The sequence below is a fragment of the Podarcis vaucheri genome, assembly GCF_965113315.1.
Source record: "Podarcis vaucheri genome assembly, chromosome: 7".
NCBI lineage: Eukaryota > Metazoa > Chordata > Lepidosauria > Squamata > Lacertidae > Podarcis > Podarcis vaucheri.
Genome location: NC_138765.1, coordinates 32,255,526 through 32,269,764, shown reverse-complemented (window position 1 = coordinate 32,269,764; position 14,239 = coordinate 32,255,526). Strand labels below are relative to the sequence as shown.

Here is a 14,239-nt window from a genome sequence, read left to right as displayed (position 1 = left end):
TTGGGAAGCAGTGATGTTAGTACAATCCATATATATCCCGCAGTTTCCTAGGAAATAGTGCATTTTGATGCATTTTCTCCCAAGCCAGCTTTGATCCAAATTGAGAAGAACAGCCAAGATGCACTTTAAGCTGATGATGTTTACATAGCCAGAGTATGAATTGGCCTGCTGTTTCATTTGGCTAGTGACTTTAGGTGGGGTAGTTGTATTTTGCTTGGTGGAGGGAGGCTCCCTCACTCTTTTTATTTTCTTGTATTGCCTTCCTCAGTAGCCTGCGGGTTGGTTGGTTGGTTTGGTTTTTGATGGGGTAATTTATATCTAGCTTCATCATTTATGGCAGGGGTAGCCATCATGGCGCCCTCCAGATTTAGTTTGTTTCCAGTTCCCATCTACCTCAGCAAGTCTGGCCAAACATCAGGGATGACTGGAGTTGTGGTCTAAATATATATGTGGAGCACTTGATTCCCACTGTGCCCCAGTTCTCTGTTAGCGTTGTGCTGTTTTCAGGATTAGCAGTCAATGATCAACACAGGAGGATACAAAAAACCCAAGACATTTTGCTGCCCGAGGCAGAACAGTAAATTGCACCATTCCCCTCCCCCCGAAGTGTGCATTAGGTATGTGTTATTTTACCACCTGAGGCAGAAAAACCTCATGAGTATCTCTCTCTGGGAGATAAATTCCAATAATAATAAAACAAGAAACCAACTGCTGCCCTTTTGTAACAAGGGACTGAGGCATCAGCCTCACTCTACCTAAAGTTAGGGCAGACCCTAGAGGGGCCGAAATATAGGTGTGGCTGCCTTGTTCCATTTGGCTAGTGAATCATCAGTTTTGTGATCACACAGTGGCCTATTCAGCCATGTCTCCCACCCAAGGGCCACATCCCATATTGCACAGGAAGACTTCCCCAGAATAGAAGAGAGCTTGGCTCAGGCACTTGGCAGGCTGCAACCGTCTTCCCATCCTAAAGTAAGATGTCAGACGTTCAGCTGGGCGACATATCACACCCAGTCTGTTTTTAAAACATGTTATTCATTTAGTTTTCTTTTAAGATGTGTGACAATCAGCATTTTCACAGGAAAGGGCTGTAGCTCAGTAGTAGACCGCATGACTTGTGTGCAGAGGGTCCTAGACTTCATCCCGTGAATCTCTAGGCAGGGCAAGGAAACATTCTTTCCTGAAACCCTGAGCAGCCACTGCCAGTTGGTAAGGGTGGGGGTGATTCTGTTAGCATTCAAAGTTGGATTTATAAGAGCAATATGAGAACCAAAACATAGGCATCCTTCAAAATTCACACTTACCCAGATTTTGCAGTGCAGTTCTCCAACAAACAATCTGTGAGCTATGAAAACAGGTGTTCTTCAGACCTTCTCAGGTGATTCACCCAAACCTTGGGAAATTTACTATTAGATTTACAAACACACACAAGCAGGAAACACAAGCCTGAGAAGGGTACTGACATTTAGGCCATTGCATCCCTTTGCCCCCTCAGGATGGAGGTGAATTACCGTTATTAATTATTTTACTCCACACCAAGACTGATGACAAGGTCAAGTTAAAAACTCCTGAGTTTGTAAATAAAGCCGCTGCTGTTAAAACAGTGTAAGTAACTTGGCACTGGTGAAAACTATCTTCTGGTAAATACACTTGCTCTGCCCTAAAAGTGAGGAAGTTTTGTGACTGCTGCAGGCGGGTATGAAGGAAGGATTTTCAGGTGCTCTCCAGTTGCAGCAGCACAACTGGACTGCAAAGGGACTTCCCGGTCATTGTTGGGGGGGATACAGGGGGCAGTACAGTATGAAATCCAGACAGGCTTCTCTGGCTGACAACAGACAAAATCAGAGAAGTAATCAATGGTCCCTGGGGACTGCTTCGCCCTGAACTGGAGACACAGCTTTGCTGAACCTTGCTGGAGACTGCAGGCTTATTATCTAGGTTGGTAAAGACACATGGACAAGAGAAAGCAGATCCAGAGGTGTAGATCCCTGAAAAAGAAAGGCAGGCCCTAGTGGTGGAACATCTGCTTTGTATGCCGAAATCCCAGGTTCAATCCCTGGCAGCTCCAGGTAGGGTGAGGAGAGGCCCCTGTTTGAAACCCAGGAGAGCTGCTTACCGGTCAGTTTGGACAATACTGAGTTAGATGGATTGTTTGTCTGCCTTGGTATAAGGCAGCTCCCTCTGTCCCTGGGGCTTGAAGAGACTAGATTTACCTCCCTGTCTGCAAAACAAGCGGCATAAGCACTTTCCCACATGGCACCTGTGTTTTGGCACACCTGATAATCAGATGTACTGGGTTGCTGGTGATGCACAGGAGGCTTATAAAAGCAGCCAATTAAAATAAATGAAACCTAGCAAATGCTTAAGTTCTGTTCCCCATCTTCACAACCACGTAAAAGTTCACATTTAATAAGTTATCAGCAGCACTTTCCAAAGATGCTTCTTCATTTGTTATATTCTTTACACAGGGAATATTGGTGTAGAAAGCATATATACACTACCATAATGTATATATGCAAACTTGGGATATTTACCTCGAAAAGCTAAAATGTGTATAAAACTTCTTGCTGGAAAAAAAACCTCAAAGCATTTTTTGGTAAACAGTGTTGAGGGTTTTTTTTTTTTTTTTTTGCAATCAAGCAGTATATAAATTTTATGAAATGATATTAAATAAATAAGATTCAGTGGAATTTGGGGGAAATCAGGTCTCTGCTTGGCTGCATTTTTAGAGAAAAGTGGCTTAAGCTATAAATAGGCAGCATGGCACTCACAAATGATGCGGTATATGAGATTTAGGGCCGCAGGAGTCACCAACCTTGTTGGGGCCTGTGGACACAACTGCAAACTAGAGAAATTATGGACAGCACAACACAACAACAACCAACCACACACCACGGCCTATTCTGCTGATTACAATGGAATGCTTCTCTCAAAACTAATTTCAGGAAAGGGAGGGTAGGCTCTGGGCACCAGGAAATCCTTGCCAGGCACATCCCGGAACTGGTTTATCATAGTGGCTCAGAGACAGTTACAAATATTGCTGTCTCCCCAGTTCACTTCTTATGTCTGCCATGAACTCCATAGGTGGCATTGGACAAGCCACAGTCTGTTGCTCAGCCTTCCTCCCCTGCCACGTCCCCATCTGCAAAATGGAAAGATACCACTGGCGTACCTGCCTTTGCCAAACTGCTGCCCTCCAGATGCTTTGCTGTGACTCCCATTGGCCCTAGCCAGCACAGACGTTTTGGAGAAAAGGCAGCCTTACAGAGTTGTTGCAAAGACTGCAGCTAGGTAATGTACATAAAACATAATATAGATATTAAGGTCCCCCATGCCTACAAAAGATTCCACTCTAACTTCTTTTTTTGCCCAGTATGCTTGGGACTGCCTCGCCTCGCTCTAAACCTACCTTTTCTTTGAATCCTTTGACTCAGCCCTCTAGTTCCTCATGCTCTGTGCCAGCTGCTGCTGCCTCAAGGACTGCCCTTGAGGAGTTTGGAGACTGAAGCTAGTGTAAAATGCAACTGCTAGGCGGGTCAGTGGGGCAGCCAGATAGGATCATGTGTCCCTTGTCCTGAGAGCACTGCACTCCCTCCCTCAGTACCCACCCCCTGAGGCAGCTGCCTCACTCTACCTCATGGTTTCTGTTGCATTTGGTGCTAGAACAAGATGTTTCTCAGCATCATTCCAGAGTACATGTATTGCTGATGCAGAATTACAATTTATAAAACTGTGAGAGCGTAAAGGAAAAGGTATCTTTATTCTAGGTGTCTTAAAGGCTAGCAGTGAAGATGGGCATCTCTTGCACAGGAATTACTGCTCAACCGACTAGGCTCATCAGATGTTTAAATGTGGTACAGTGGTGCCCCGCAAGACGAATGCCTCACAAGACGGAAAACTCGCTAGACGAAAGTGTTTTCCGTTTTGGAGGTCCTTCGCAAAACGAATCTCCTATGGGCTTGCTTCACAAGACGAAAATGTCTTGCGAGTTCCTGCGGGTCCCCCCCTTTTTCTATTTTTTTTTTAAATAAAAATCTTTTATTGGTTTTACAGATTTTTTAGGACAATACAAACATATAAAAAGACATACAAACACGTATAGTTTCATAACCTTTTTTCATAAACCGTGTTTCTCCGACTTCCCCATACCTCCCCTTTCTGCATCCCAATGTCCAAAAAGTTTTTAGCAACTCTAAATACATCTGTCAGTACTCTGTCCTCTTACTCTTTTCTTCATCTAATCTTATTTCGCTGTAACCCTTTCTTACTCAAACCTCGACATTCTAACATTCAGCAAGTTTATAATAGTCCTTAAGGTAAATCTTAAATTTCTTCCATTCTTCTTCCGCCGTCTCCTTTCCCCGATCGCGGATTCTGCCAGTCATCTCGGCTAGTGTCATATAGTCCATCACTTTCATCTGCCATTCTTCCAAGGTGGGTAGATCTTGTGTCTTCCAATATTTTGCGATGAGTATTCTTGCTGCTGTTGTAGCATACATAAAGAAAGTTCTGTCCTTCTTTGACACCACTTGGCCGACAATGCCCAAGAGAAAGGCCTCTGGTTTTTTAAGAAAAGTACATTTAAGTACCTTTTTCATTTCATTATATATCATTTCCCAGAAAGCCTTAATCTTCGGGCATGTCCACCAAAGGTGATAGAAAGTACCTTCAGTTTCTTTACATTTCCAACACTTATTATCAGGCAAATGATAAATTTTTGCTAGCTTGACTGGGGTCATGTACCACCTGTAAACCATTTTCATAATATTTTCCTTTAAGGCATTACATGCCGTAAATTTAATACCGGTGTTCCACAACCATTCCCAGTCAGCAGACATGATGTTATGACCAATATCCTGTGCCCACTTAATCATAGCCGATTTAACTGTTTCATCTTGTGTATTCCATTTCAACAGCAAATTATACATTCTTGACAAGTTCTTAATATTGGGTTCTAACAATTCAGTTTCTAATTTTGATTTTTCCACCTGGAAGCCAATTTTCCTGTCCTGTTTAAAGATCTCCATTATTTGGAAATATTGAAGCCAATCTTGTACTTTAGGTTTCATTTTCTCATAGCTTTGTAATTTCAATTTATCTCCCTCCTGTTCCAAGATTTCCCAATACTTCGGCCATCCGACCTCCATATTGAGTTTCTTCACTGCCTTAGCCTCCACGGGTGAGACCCATCTAGGGGTTTTGTTTTCCAACAGATCTTTATATCTTATCCAGACATTGAACAATGCTTTTCTAACAATATGGTTTTTAAAGGCCCTATGCACCTTAATTTTATCATACCATAGATATGCATGCCAACCAAATGCGTTATTAAAACCTTCCAAATCCAAAATGTCTGTGTTCTCGAGGAGCATCCACTCTTTCAGCCAGCAAAATGCTGCTGCTTCATAGTACAATTTTAAGTCCGGCAGGGCAAATCCCCCTCTTTCTTTAGCATCTGTCAGTATTTTAAATTTAATTCTGGGCTTTTTGCCCTGCCAGACAAATTTCAAAATATCTTTCTGCCACCTCTTGAAACAGTCCATCTTGTCGAGAATCTGCAAAGTTTGGAACAAAAATAACATTCTAGGCAATACATTCATCTTTATCACTGCAATTCGGCCTAACATTGACAATTTCAAATTTGACCATATTTCTAGATCTTTTTCTAGATCCCTTTTTCTAAGCCGCTAAGCCGCTTATCAGCTGATCCGATCAGCCGCTAAAAGCCGCTAATAGCGCTAATCCGCTAATCCGTCAATGGGCTTGCTTCACAAGACGAAAAAACCGCTAGACGAAGAGAATCACAGAACGGATTCTTTTCGTCTTGCGAGGCACCACTGTATGTAAGGAGGTTAAAAGACACACGCACACCCTTCTATGTAGCATTAAAGGGAGCAAAGGTCTTCTTTTCTTTTTCCCTGCCTTTTCCAGCTGTTGTGAAGCTCTTATCTGAACTGCAGCCAAGGAGAACAAAACAAAGCACAAACTCCAGCACAGCCTTACTGAGAAGTAACATTTTTGGCTGCTGATGGGCTGAGATTCAAGTATCTCTCTGTGCTAGTGTTTATTTCTTCTAATGTGTTCTTGTTGCCACTGAGCAGGCTGAGTTTGTGAAAACAGCAGGCAGCAGCAGCAGCACACCCTGGGTGAGAGGCAACAAAAGAAAAGAAAGAAAAGCTGAACAGGCAAGGAAGGAAGATTTGCCCAGGTTTTAGAACTAGGCTTTTCCACCTCCTTCCTCCCCTTCACTCCCACTCATTCTCTAGCTCAAGCTTGGGGTACATCTCTCCAGCAGAACCCCTCCAAAAAAACCTCTACACCCGTGGCCCCACCCATAAGAGGGAGAAAGTACCGTATTTTTCACCCCATAGGACGCACCTAATTTTCTGGGGGGGAATAAAGAAGAAAAAAATTTCCCCTCCCCAGGCACGGGACAGGCGCGGGGGAAGCCCGAGCTTCCCCTGACCCCAGCCCCCGGAACAGCCTGCTATCTGCAAGCCTAGGGAGCCGCGCCGGTCTCCCCAGGCTTGCGCGAAGAATAGAGGTGCGCGAAGCCCGGGGTCGCTCTTCAGCGCGCACCAGGCTTCGGAATGCAGGCAGCTCTGCACTACCATCCGGAGCCCCGCGTGGCTTCGCGCTGGGATCCAGAGGGTGGCGCGGAGCTGCAGGAAGCCCTGGAGCGCAGGCAGCTCCGCGCCACCCTCCGGAGCCCCGCACGGCTTCGCGCCAGGATCCGGGGGGTGGCGCAGAGCTGCAGGAAGCCCCGGAGCACAGGCAGCTCCGCGCCACCCTCCGGAGCCCCGCGTGGCTTTGCGCCGGGATCCGGAGGGTGGCGTGGAGCTGCAGGAAGCCCTGGAGCGCAGGCAGCTCTGCGCCACCCTCCGGAGTCCCACGCAGCTTCGCGCCGGGATCTGGAGGGTGGAGCAGAGCTGCAGGAAGCCCGGGAAAGCCTGCATTCGCCCCATAGGACGCACACACATTTCCCCTTCATTTTTGGAGGGGGAAAAGTGCATCCTATAGGGCGAAAAATACGGTGCCTGCACACACACTTTTTCCAAGGACTGACAGTTAGATCCAATGGAATTAACTGGAACATTGAAGAGCCCATCAGTTTAGAGTAGACAGTACTGAGCTAGCTGGACCAGTGGCCTGACATAGCTTCCTGTGAAGGTGCAAACACTTTGCATTTTCCCCAAGGACTAACTTACAGCATGGTGACTGCTCAGAAAAGACAAATGTTCTGGGGACATGATACCTAGCTATTCAAAAGCATGCAGAGAACATACTCTGAATGTGGAAAATATGCACATTGAGTTCTCAAATAAGAAAATAAAACGAGGAGGCAGGCATAGGGGCTTGAACCAGAGCCCTGGCTTAGCCCCAGTGCCTTTTACAAGGCAAGAAAAGTATATTGCCGGAGTAAACTGGGGGGACAAATATGAAGATGTGAATAGCTTCATGATCAGGTGATGGCCATAGCCAATGGAAAAATGCTACTGCTTTATGTAACACCACCACCTAGTGGCTGTTTCTGGAATTTGCAGTCTTTCAGAGTCACAGTTTCTAAGTTGCATTATCAAGAGGCCTCCAAAGGCAGCTTGAGGAGGAAGCTTGTCTAGTTCCACTTATGATTGAGACACAAACAGAACCACGGGAACAGAACCACAGGAACTGGGAAAGTCTAGGTGCAATGAAACATAGGGGTTTGCCATGATCCCATCACTGGTTCTGCCGGAGGAAGCCAGGTACAGAGTGGTTTTCAGGAGAAAGTTGCCACAGTCTGAATGAGGAGCATAATCCAGATTGGGGCCTGAGGCTGCTTTTTCTCCAGAGTAAATGCAACCAGGTTAAGTGTGTTTATTAAAGTGTGTGACTAACTAACTAACTAACTAACAACAACAGTTTTATTATTTATACCCTGCCCATCTAGCTAGATTGCCCCAGGCACTCTGGACGGCATTTGATCTCTGACCTAAGTTCTCCACCTGTAAAATAGAATCAGTAAAATACCTTGCAGGATTGTTCGGATGATGAACAGTTTGAACATTAACTCAGATTTCTTCTCCACCTGTGATCTAAAGGGCCACAAACACATTTTGCTCTGCCAACACAATCAAGTGTCAAGGCATTTTTCTGAAGTCTACCAGGGAGTGGGAGTTGATTGCATATGTGCCCCCTCCCAGAAGCAAACACCATCCCTGCAAATAAAACACAGCATGTCAGGGTGACGGTTAGATAAATCGTTTTTGCTTTTATGTGCAGAGGTATTCTGCTTCCACCATCACCTTTAACTAAGCCTACCTGCACAGCAAAGCAAAAAAGAAACTTCTCCTAGCAGGTTCCTAGCAATAACATTTTTGATTTAATTGTTCATGACTTGCAGTGCCAGGAAAAACTTCGGCAACTGATTTTCTTGAAATGGCTCTTGATGAGGATTTATCATCAGAGGCATGGATCTGGTTTTAGAAAATAATTGATGTAGTGTTTTGAGAATTCACAGCACTTCAAATACATTCTCCATTTTTAAGTATGCTAATTCTTGCAACCTTTTAACATAGGCCAGTATTATTATCCCCACTTTAGATGGGAAAGGGGGGGGAGAGACTATGACTATATGAGTGCAAAGGGCTTAGTGTTTATGCATCACTCACGGCAGCTAACTAAAATCAAGAATGAAATTCACTAAAACAAAGAGCCTCCCATAACAGTTAGAATGTGAAGAACAATCCAATTCAAGAAGAGGCAGAGCTCAGATGTTAGAGAAATGGGGGCCATCCATTTAAGAAACCTTCCCTTAACACCCACCAGGCTTTCCCTCCCCACTTTCTTGGTGGGTGTAGCCTTTAAGCACTAGTTGAGGTTCTCCTCATGCCTCAATGGGAGGGCATAAATCCCCACACAAACAATGTTGCTGTTGAGCACACACTCTGTTTCTGCGGCGAGACATAATTCTTTTGAAATTGGATCACATCAGGGCTGCAGTGTCCCAATTTCTCCGTGCTAGCGTCCCCGGTTTGGTTTTCCTGTCTGCTTTCCTGACCGGCTGAAGTTGGCAAAGTTGCATCTGTTCGTTCTCTTTCCACCTCTCTCCCCCACCTCCCAATTCCTTTTCATAAGACTGGAGTGTGTGTGTGTGTGTGTGTGTGTGTGTGTGTGTGTGTGTGTTGTTTTTTCTTTCACTCTCATTCCCTCGCCTTGTAGGCCTGACTGCTTCCTTGTTCTGATGACCTAGAAAGCTAATTCTTCTCAAACTATTGACTGCAGCATAAGAACATACTGAAATAATTTTCCTCGGGAAAGCATTTTTTTCCGGGCGCCGAAAGAGAAAGAAAAAAAACTTGCTTGAGCATACAAGCTTAAATGGCTCTCTTTGGCTGCATTACTACTGTGGCCACTTAAGAGCTGTATGGGCAAGGATTTCCTGAGATGCCTTTGCAACCCTAGCTAGGACAGTGGATGTGGGCAAGGCCTTTGATATGCAGATAAGCCGCAAATGTTTCCACTAACAGGAGGAGAGTAACATCAGGAATGTCTGGTGCTAATTTTTCAGATTTGAAAATAAGATAAGTGTATTCCATACACTCACCTACTGGAATGAGGGCTGTTTTGTCAATGCCATCTGGGTCTTTTTCCTCTCATGTGTGTTTCATTTGCAGAATTAGTCTCCCATTGGCTGAGGGAAACTGTTTCACAATGGCCAAATCTCTGGAGACTTACTTTCTTTTGAAGAGATGGTGTTGATCCTGTCTATCGCTGCATCAAGACAGTGCTTAAACAGAAGTACATGCGGGGGGTGGGGGGTGGACTCAAACTCAGCATCGTTGTGTAGAGTGAACAAAGGCTCTCTTACATCACTCGTGAGTTTTAGGGGAACACCATGGCATTTAAAAGAATGTAAGTTTAGCACAGTTTCAACAATAGAAAAGCAGGAGGCCTGCCTGAGCACTGTTCTTTGTTTTGCGCATCTTGCAAGCTAGGTTTCTTTACGAATGTAGTTTTCTTAAGGCGCTTGGTATCTACCACCAAGCCTTTACCTTCATCTGTGACCCTCTTGTACAGGTGCTTTTGCACATGCAGAAACGTAATCACTTGTTCTTATTTTGGAGTTGTCTGGATTATGTTGTTTCATTGTCACAATGCAGAAATGCAGCTAATTATTCCAAAGGACCTCAAATCTAAATACATATTTGGAAATATGTTGTTGTTCTTGTGCAATGTCCTTTGATGGCATCAATGTGTCTACTCAAGACTTTCAGGCAACAAAGGTTGTTACCTACCCAGATACTATGTTCTGAAAGCAACAGAAGGACGTTTAACCAATAATGGTGCTGGGAGCCATTGGTAGTTGGAGCTGAAGAGATGGCATGCATCTACATTTCCCTTGGCTTCCAAAATGTTACTTGCTAGTCCTTTCTTTCCCAATTCATACTGATGTGTCCCTCTTCTCTTCACAGATATGCCACCACTGCTGCCGATGGACCTCAAAGGAGAACCTGGACCTCCTGGAAAGCCTGGCCTAAGAGGACCTCCTGGCCCACCTGGCTACCCTGGGAAACCCGGCATTGGCAAACCAGGGCTCCACGGCCAACCAGGCCCCGCAGGCCCACCTGGCTTTTCTGGCATTGGCAAACCAGGCATCCCAGGGCTCCCTGGCAAGGCAGGTATGAAAGGGATGCCTGGAATTAATGGTGAGCCGGGCATGAGAGGAGACCAAGGGCCACGAGGCTTGCCAGGCCCTCCAGGAGTGCCTGGACCAGCTGGCATTTCTGTGAACGGAAAGCCAGGCGCAACAGGAAGCCCAGGCCTGCCAGGATTCCGGGGGGAGCCTGGGGCCAAAGGAGAGCCCGGTCCCCGTGGCGAGCGTGGCATGAAGGGTGAAAATGGAGTTGGGAAGCCTGGGTTGATAGGGCCGCGGGGAAACGGAGGCCCCCCAGGCCCTGCAGGACCTCCAGGGCCACAGGGAATTGGGAAAGCTGGACTTGATGGGTTGCCTGGTGCTCCAGGTGGCAAAGGTGACCCAGGGCTTCCAGGAGAGCCAGGGCTCATTGGGCAGCCTGGCCCTATGGGCCCACGTGGCCCACCAGGTGTGGATGGAATTGGTGTGCCGGGGGCAGCTGGTGTGCCTGGACTGCAAGGGCATATGGGCCCCAAGGGAGAACCTGGTCACCGTGGCCTTCCTGGCATGCCTGGGCCTACAGGGTACGGGAAGCCTGGTATGCCTGGCTTAAAGGGAGATCGTGGGCAACCAGGTGTTCCAGGAATCAGCGGAGAAAAAGGGGAGCCCGGAATGGATGGAGAGCCAGGTGAAATGGGTCCCCCTGGTATCACTGGGGCCCCTGGGATTCCTGGTTCTATGGGTATGCCAGGTAAACATGGCATTCCAGGCCCTAAAGGTGAAGCTGGACCAACTGGGCCTGCAGGGCTACCAGGTATGCGTGGGGACCAAGGGCCTAGCGGTTTTGTGGGGAAGCCAGGGATTCCTGGGGAGCGAGGATTGCCTGGACCACAAGGGATGCCTGGCCCAATGGGCCCCAAGGGGGAAGGTGGATTTGCTGGTCTCCCTGGGGTCCCAGGGATTACAGGGCCCATAGGCCCAAAGGGGGACGCTGGTATTCCAGGGCAACCAGGCCTCAGAGGCTCATCAGGGATACCAGGTCTCCAAGGTCCTTCTGGTCCAATGGGGCCCCAAGGTTTACCAGGACTGAAAGGAGAGCCTGGCCTCCCAGGCCAACCAGGAAATGGCAAAGTAGGGGAGCCGGGTATTGTGGGTCCCAGTGGGCCACCAGGGGTTCCAGGAAATCCTGGATTAAATGGGCTTCCGGGACCACCAGGGCCACCTGGACCCCCAGGAGCACCCGGGATGTTTGATGAGACAGGGATTGCTGGCCTCCACTTGCCAAATGGAGGTGTAGAGGGAGCAGTTCTGGGGAATGGCAAGCCTGGGAAGCCGCAGTTTGGCCGAGGGGAACTATCTGCCCAGATGGTACCTGCCTTCACTGCCATCTTAACATCACCATTCCCAGCCTCAGGAATGCCAGTAAAATTCGACAGGACTTTGTACAATGGTCACAACGGCTATAACCCAGTGACAGGAATCTTCACTTGTCCCATCTCTGGCATCTATTACTTTGCGTATCATGTGCACGTTAAAGGAACTAATGTCTGGGTGGCACTTTACAAAAACAACGTGCCTGCCACCTATACCTACGATGAATACAAAAAAGGCTACTTGGACCAAGCTTCCGGTAGTGCAGTGCTTGAACTCAAAGAGAATGACCAGGTCTGGATCCAAATGCCATCGGATCAGGCCAACGGTCTGTACTCCACTGAATACATCCATTCATCTTTTTCTGGATTCCTTCTCTGCCCTACATAACAGCTGTTGGGCACACCTCCTTTAATCCACTGTAGCCATAAACTTGTCCGTTAAAAATAAAATAAAAAACAGTGTCACTGGGAAGATGGTGAAAACCAATGGTGTGTGGAACCATTTTGACCAAGCTGAGAAGATAATTTGAGAGAGAAAACTTTGCTGTTGTTTTCAGTACCATCTTTGTATTCAGAATTTAGTTTACCCTAGTGACTGCACATCGACCACAGATGCTAACTTGAGGATTAGCTGCCCGTCAATTCTCTTAGGATGCACGGAAGGCATGTGATGGACAGCAGCACTCGGGGATCTGCAGGTTGTGTGACGTATCAACTTAAGACATCACCTTCCAAATTTAGCATTTGTTCACTTTTAATCTTTCTGCTCTAAAAGTGTGATTCAAGTCAGTCAAATTGTGACAAAGTGATGAATTATCAAATTGTGGAATGCTTTGCATGAGCACCTTTTACACAATGCTTAACACATCTTTAAATCATGCCATCAGAGGTATATGGGGAAAGGGATGGCAAGTGAAACATATTCCAAAGCCAGAGACTTTTGTGATCCTCTACAAAAACAGGACTCCCTAAAGTGCACATGCTTGATAGTCCCTAAGCAAATCAAGTAGCTAAATATCCTTCATGAGTCAGCAGCCTAAAGAGATAATTCTATGAACGCTGTTGTCTGACAAAACCAGTGTAAAGGCACTGCAGATATAGGTTCAGTTGCTACTAGCTTGACTTGCGTTATCTTCAAAGTGCCAGTTAAGAGACCATTTTTTTCAGGATGTGTAAACTTATTTGTTGTTCAGGGTGGTGGAAGTACCCAACCACCATAAAAATGTTGATTTTTTTTTTTAAAAAAAGGAGATTTCATGGTAACTTTCCATTCGATCATTTCTACAACGGTGCTATTAGCTACTTAATGTTATTCAGTATAGTGCAATATCTATTAAAAAGGTGCAAAGTGTTGTGTGCAAAGATTTATGTGATTTTGGAAAAGAATAATTTGTCTTTTCTTACCACTTTCTCTCAATAATGCTTGAAATGTCACCTGCCTTACAAAGTTATTCACAGATTTGGGGGATAACTGATCATGTGTACAGTGCTTTCAGAAGTGGTAACGCATACCCTTAAATTGCTGAAGAGTGAGCTCTCTCGTCTTGGAGAAATAATATGCTGTTTTGGTGATACCACATAAAAATAAGCAAGAGCCTCTTACTGTTTAGGCCTCTTATGAAGAAAATAGATGGCATTAATCCAGTTCATAGTTCAAAGAGCTTCTTTTCAAGTGTCCAGGATGCCACCAATACAGCGAGGGTGGCTTAGTTCAATTTCCCAGGTTTAATGTAGATAAAGGTATTTAAACATTAAAATGCAGTGAACTTTAAATTTGTGAACAAGTATTCTAGGGCGACAGTTGAGAGAGAAAAAAATCATCACATTTTGGTTTGTAAAAATAACTAACACTGATAGATGGATGCTGGAGAATTGAAATTTAGGTCACCTGCTATTTCAGTTGAGCTGCCAACTGCCTCTTCTTCTTTCCTTCATTTAACTTAAACTTGTATGATTTAGACACAAGCAAAAGAATAGGCCCAAGATTTCTGATTCCATCTGATGTTTTCTAAATTCCTGGGGAGGACAAGAATGCCAAAGGCACACTCTGCTTGCAATAACATCTTTGGTTTCACATTGGGTCACCACAGGCTAAAACTGAAGAAGCCAAGTGCACACATTTTCTACGTGCCTAATATTGGAAGAAGGCTTCCAAGAGACTGGTGCTCTAAATTTAAGTCTATTTTCCTGTGAAGTAGAATATTAAGCTTCCATTTTTAACACCATCAGATCTAAGAAAATGTGCTACTAT

At 45.6% G+C, this 14,239-nt stretch overlaps 1 protein-coding gene across 4 annotated transcripts in view; it reads left to right on the top strand.

Moving 5' to 3' along the window:
- Positions 1-13,224, top strand: part of COL8A2 (collagen type VIII alpha 2 chain) — a 154,820-nt gene extending 141,596 nt beyond the window's left edge. For all 4 annotated transcript variants that reach the window (XM_082230771.1, XM_082230772.1, XM_082230773.1 and 1 more), the window contains one exon: positions 10,455-13,224. In XM_082230771.1, the coding sequence (XP_082086897.1) occupies positions 10,455-12,376 (1,922 nt within the window). In that variant the 3' untranslated portion in view covers positions 12,377-13,224. The remainder of the gene's footprint in view (positions 1-10,454) is intronic.
- The last annotated feature ends 1,015 nt before the right edge of the window (positions 13,225-14,239 follow it).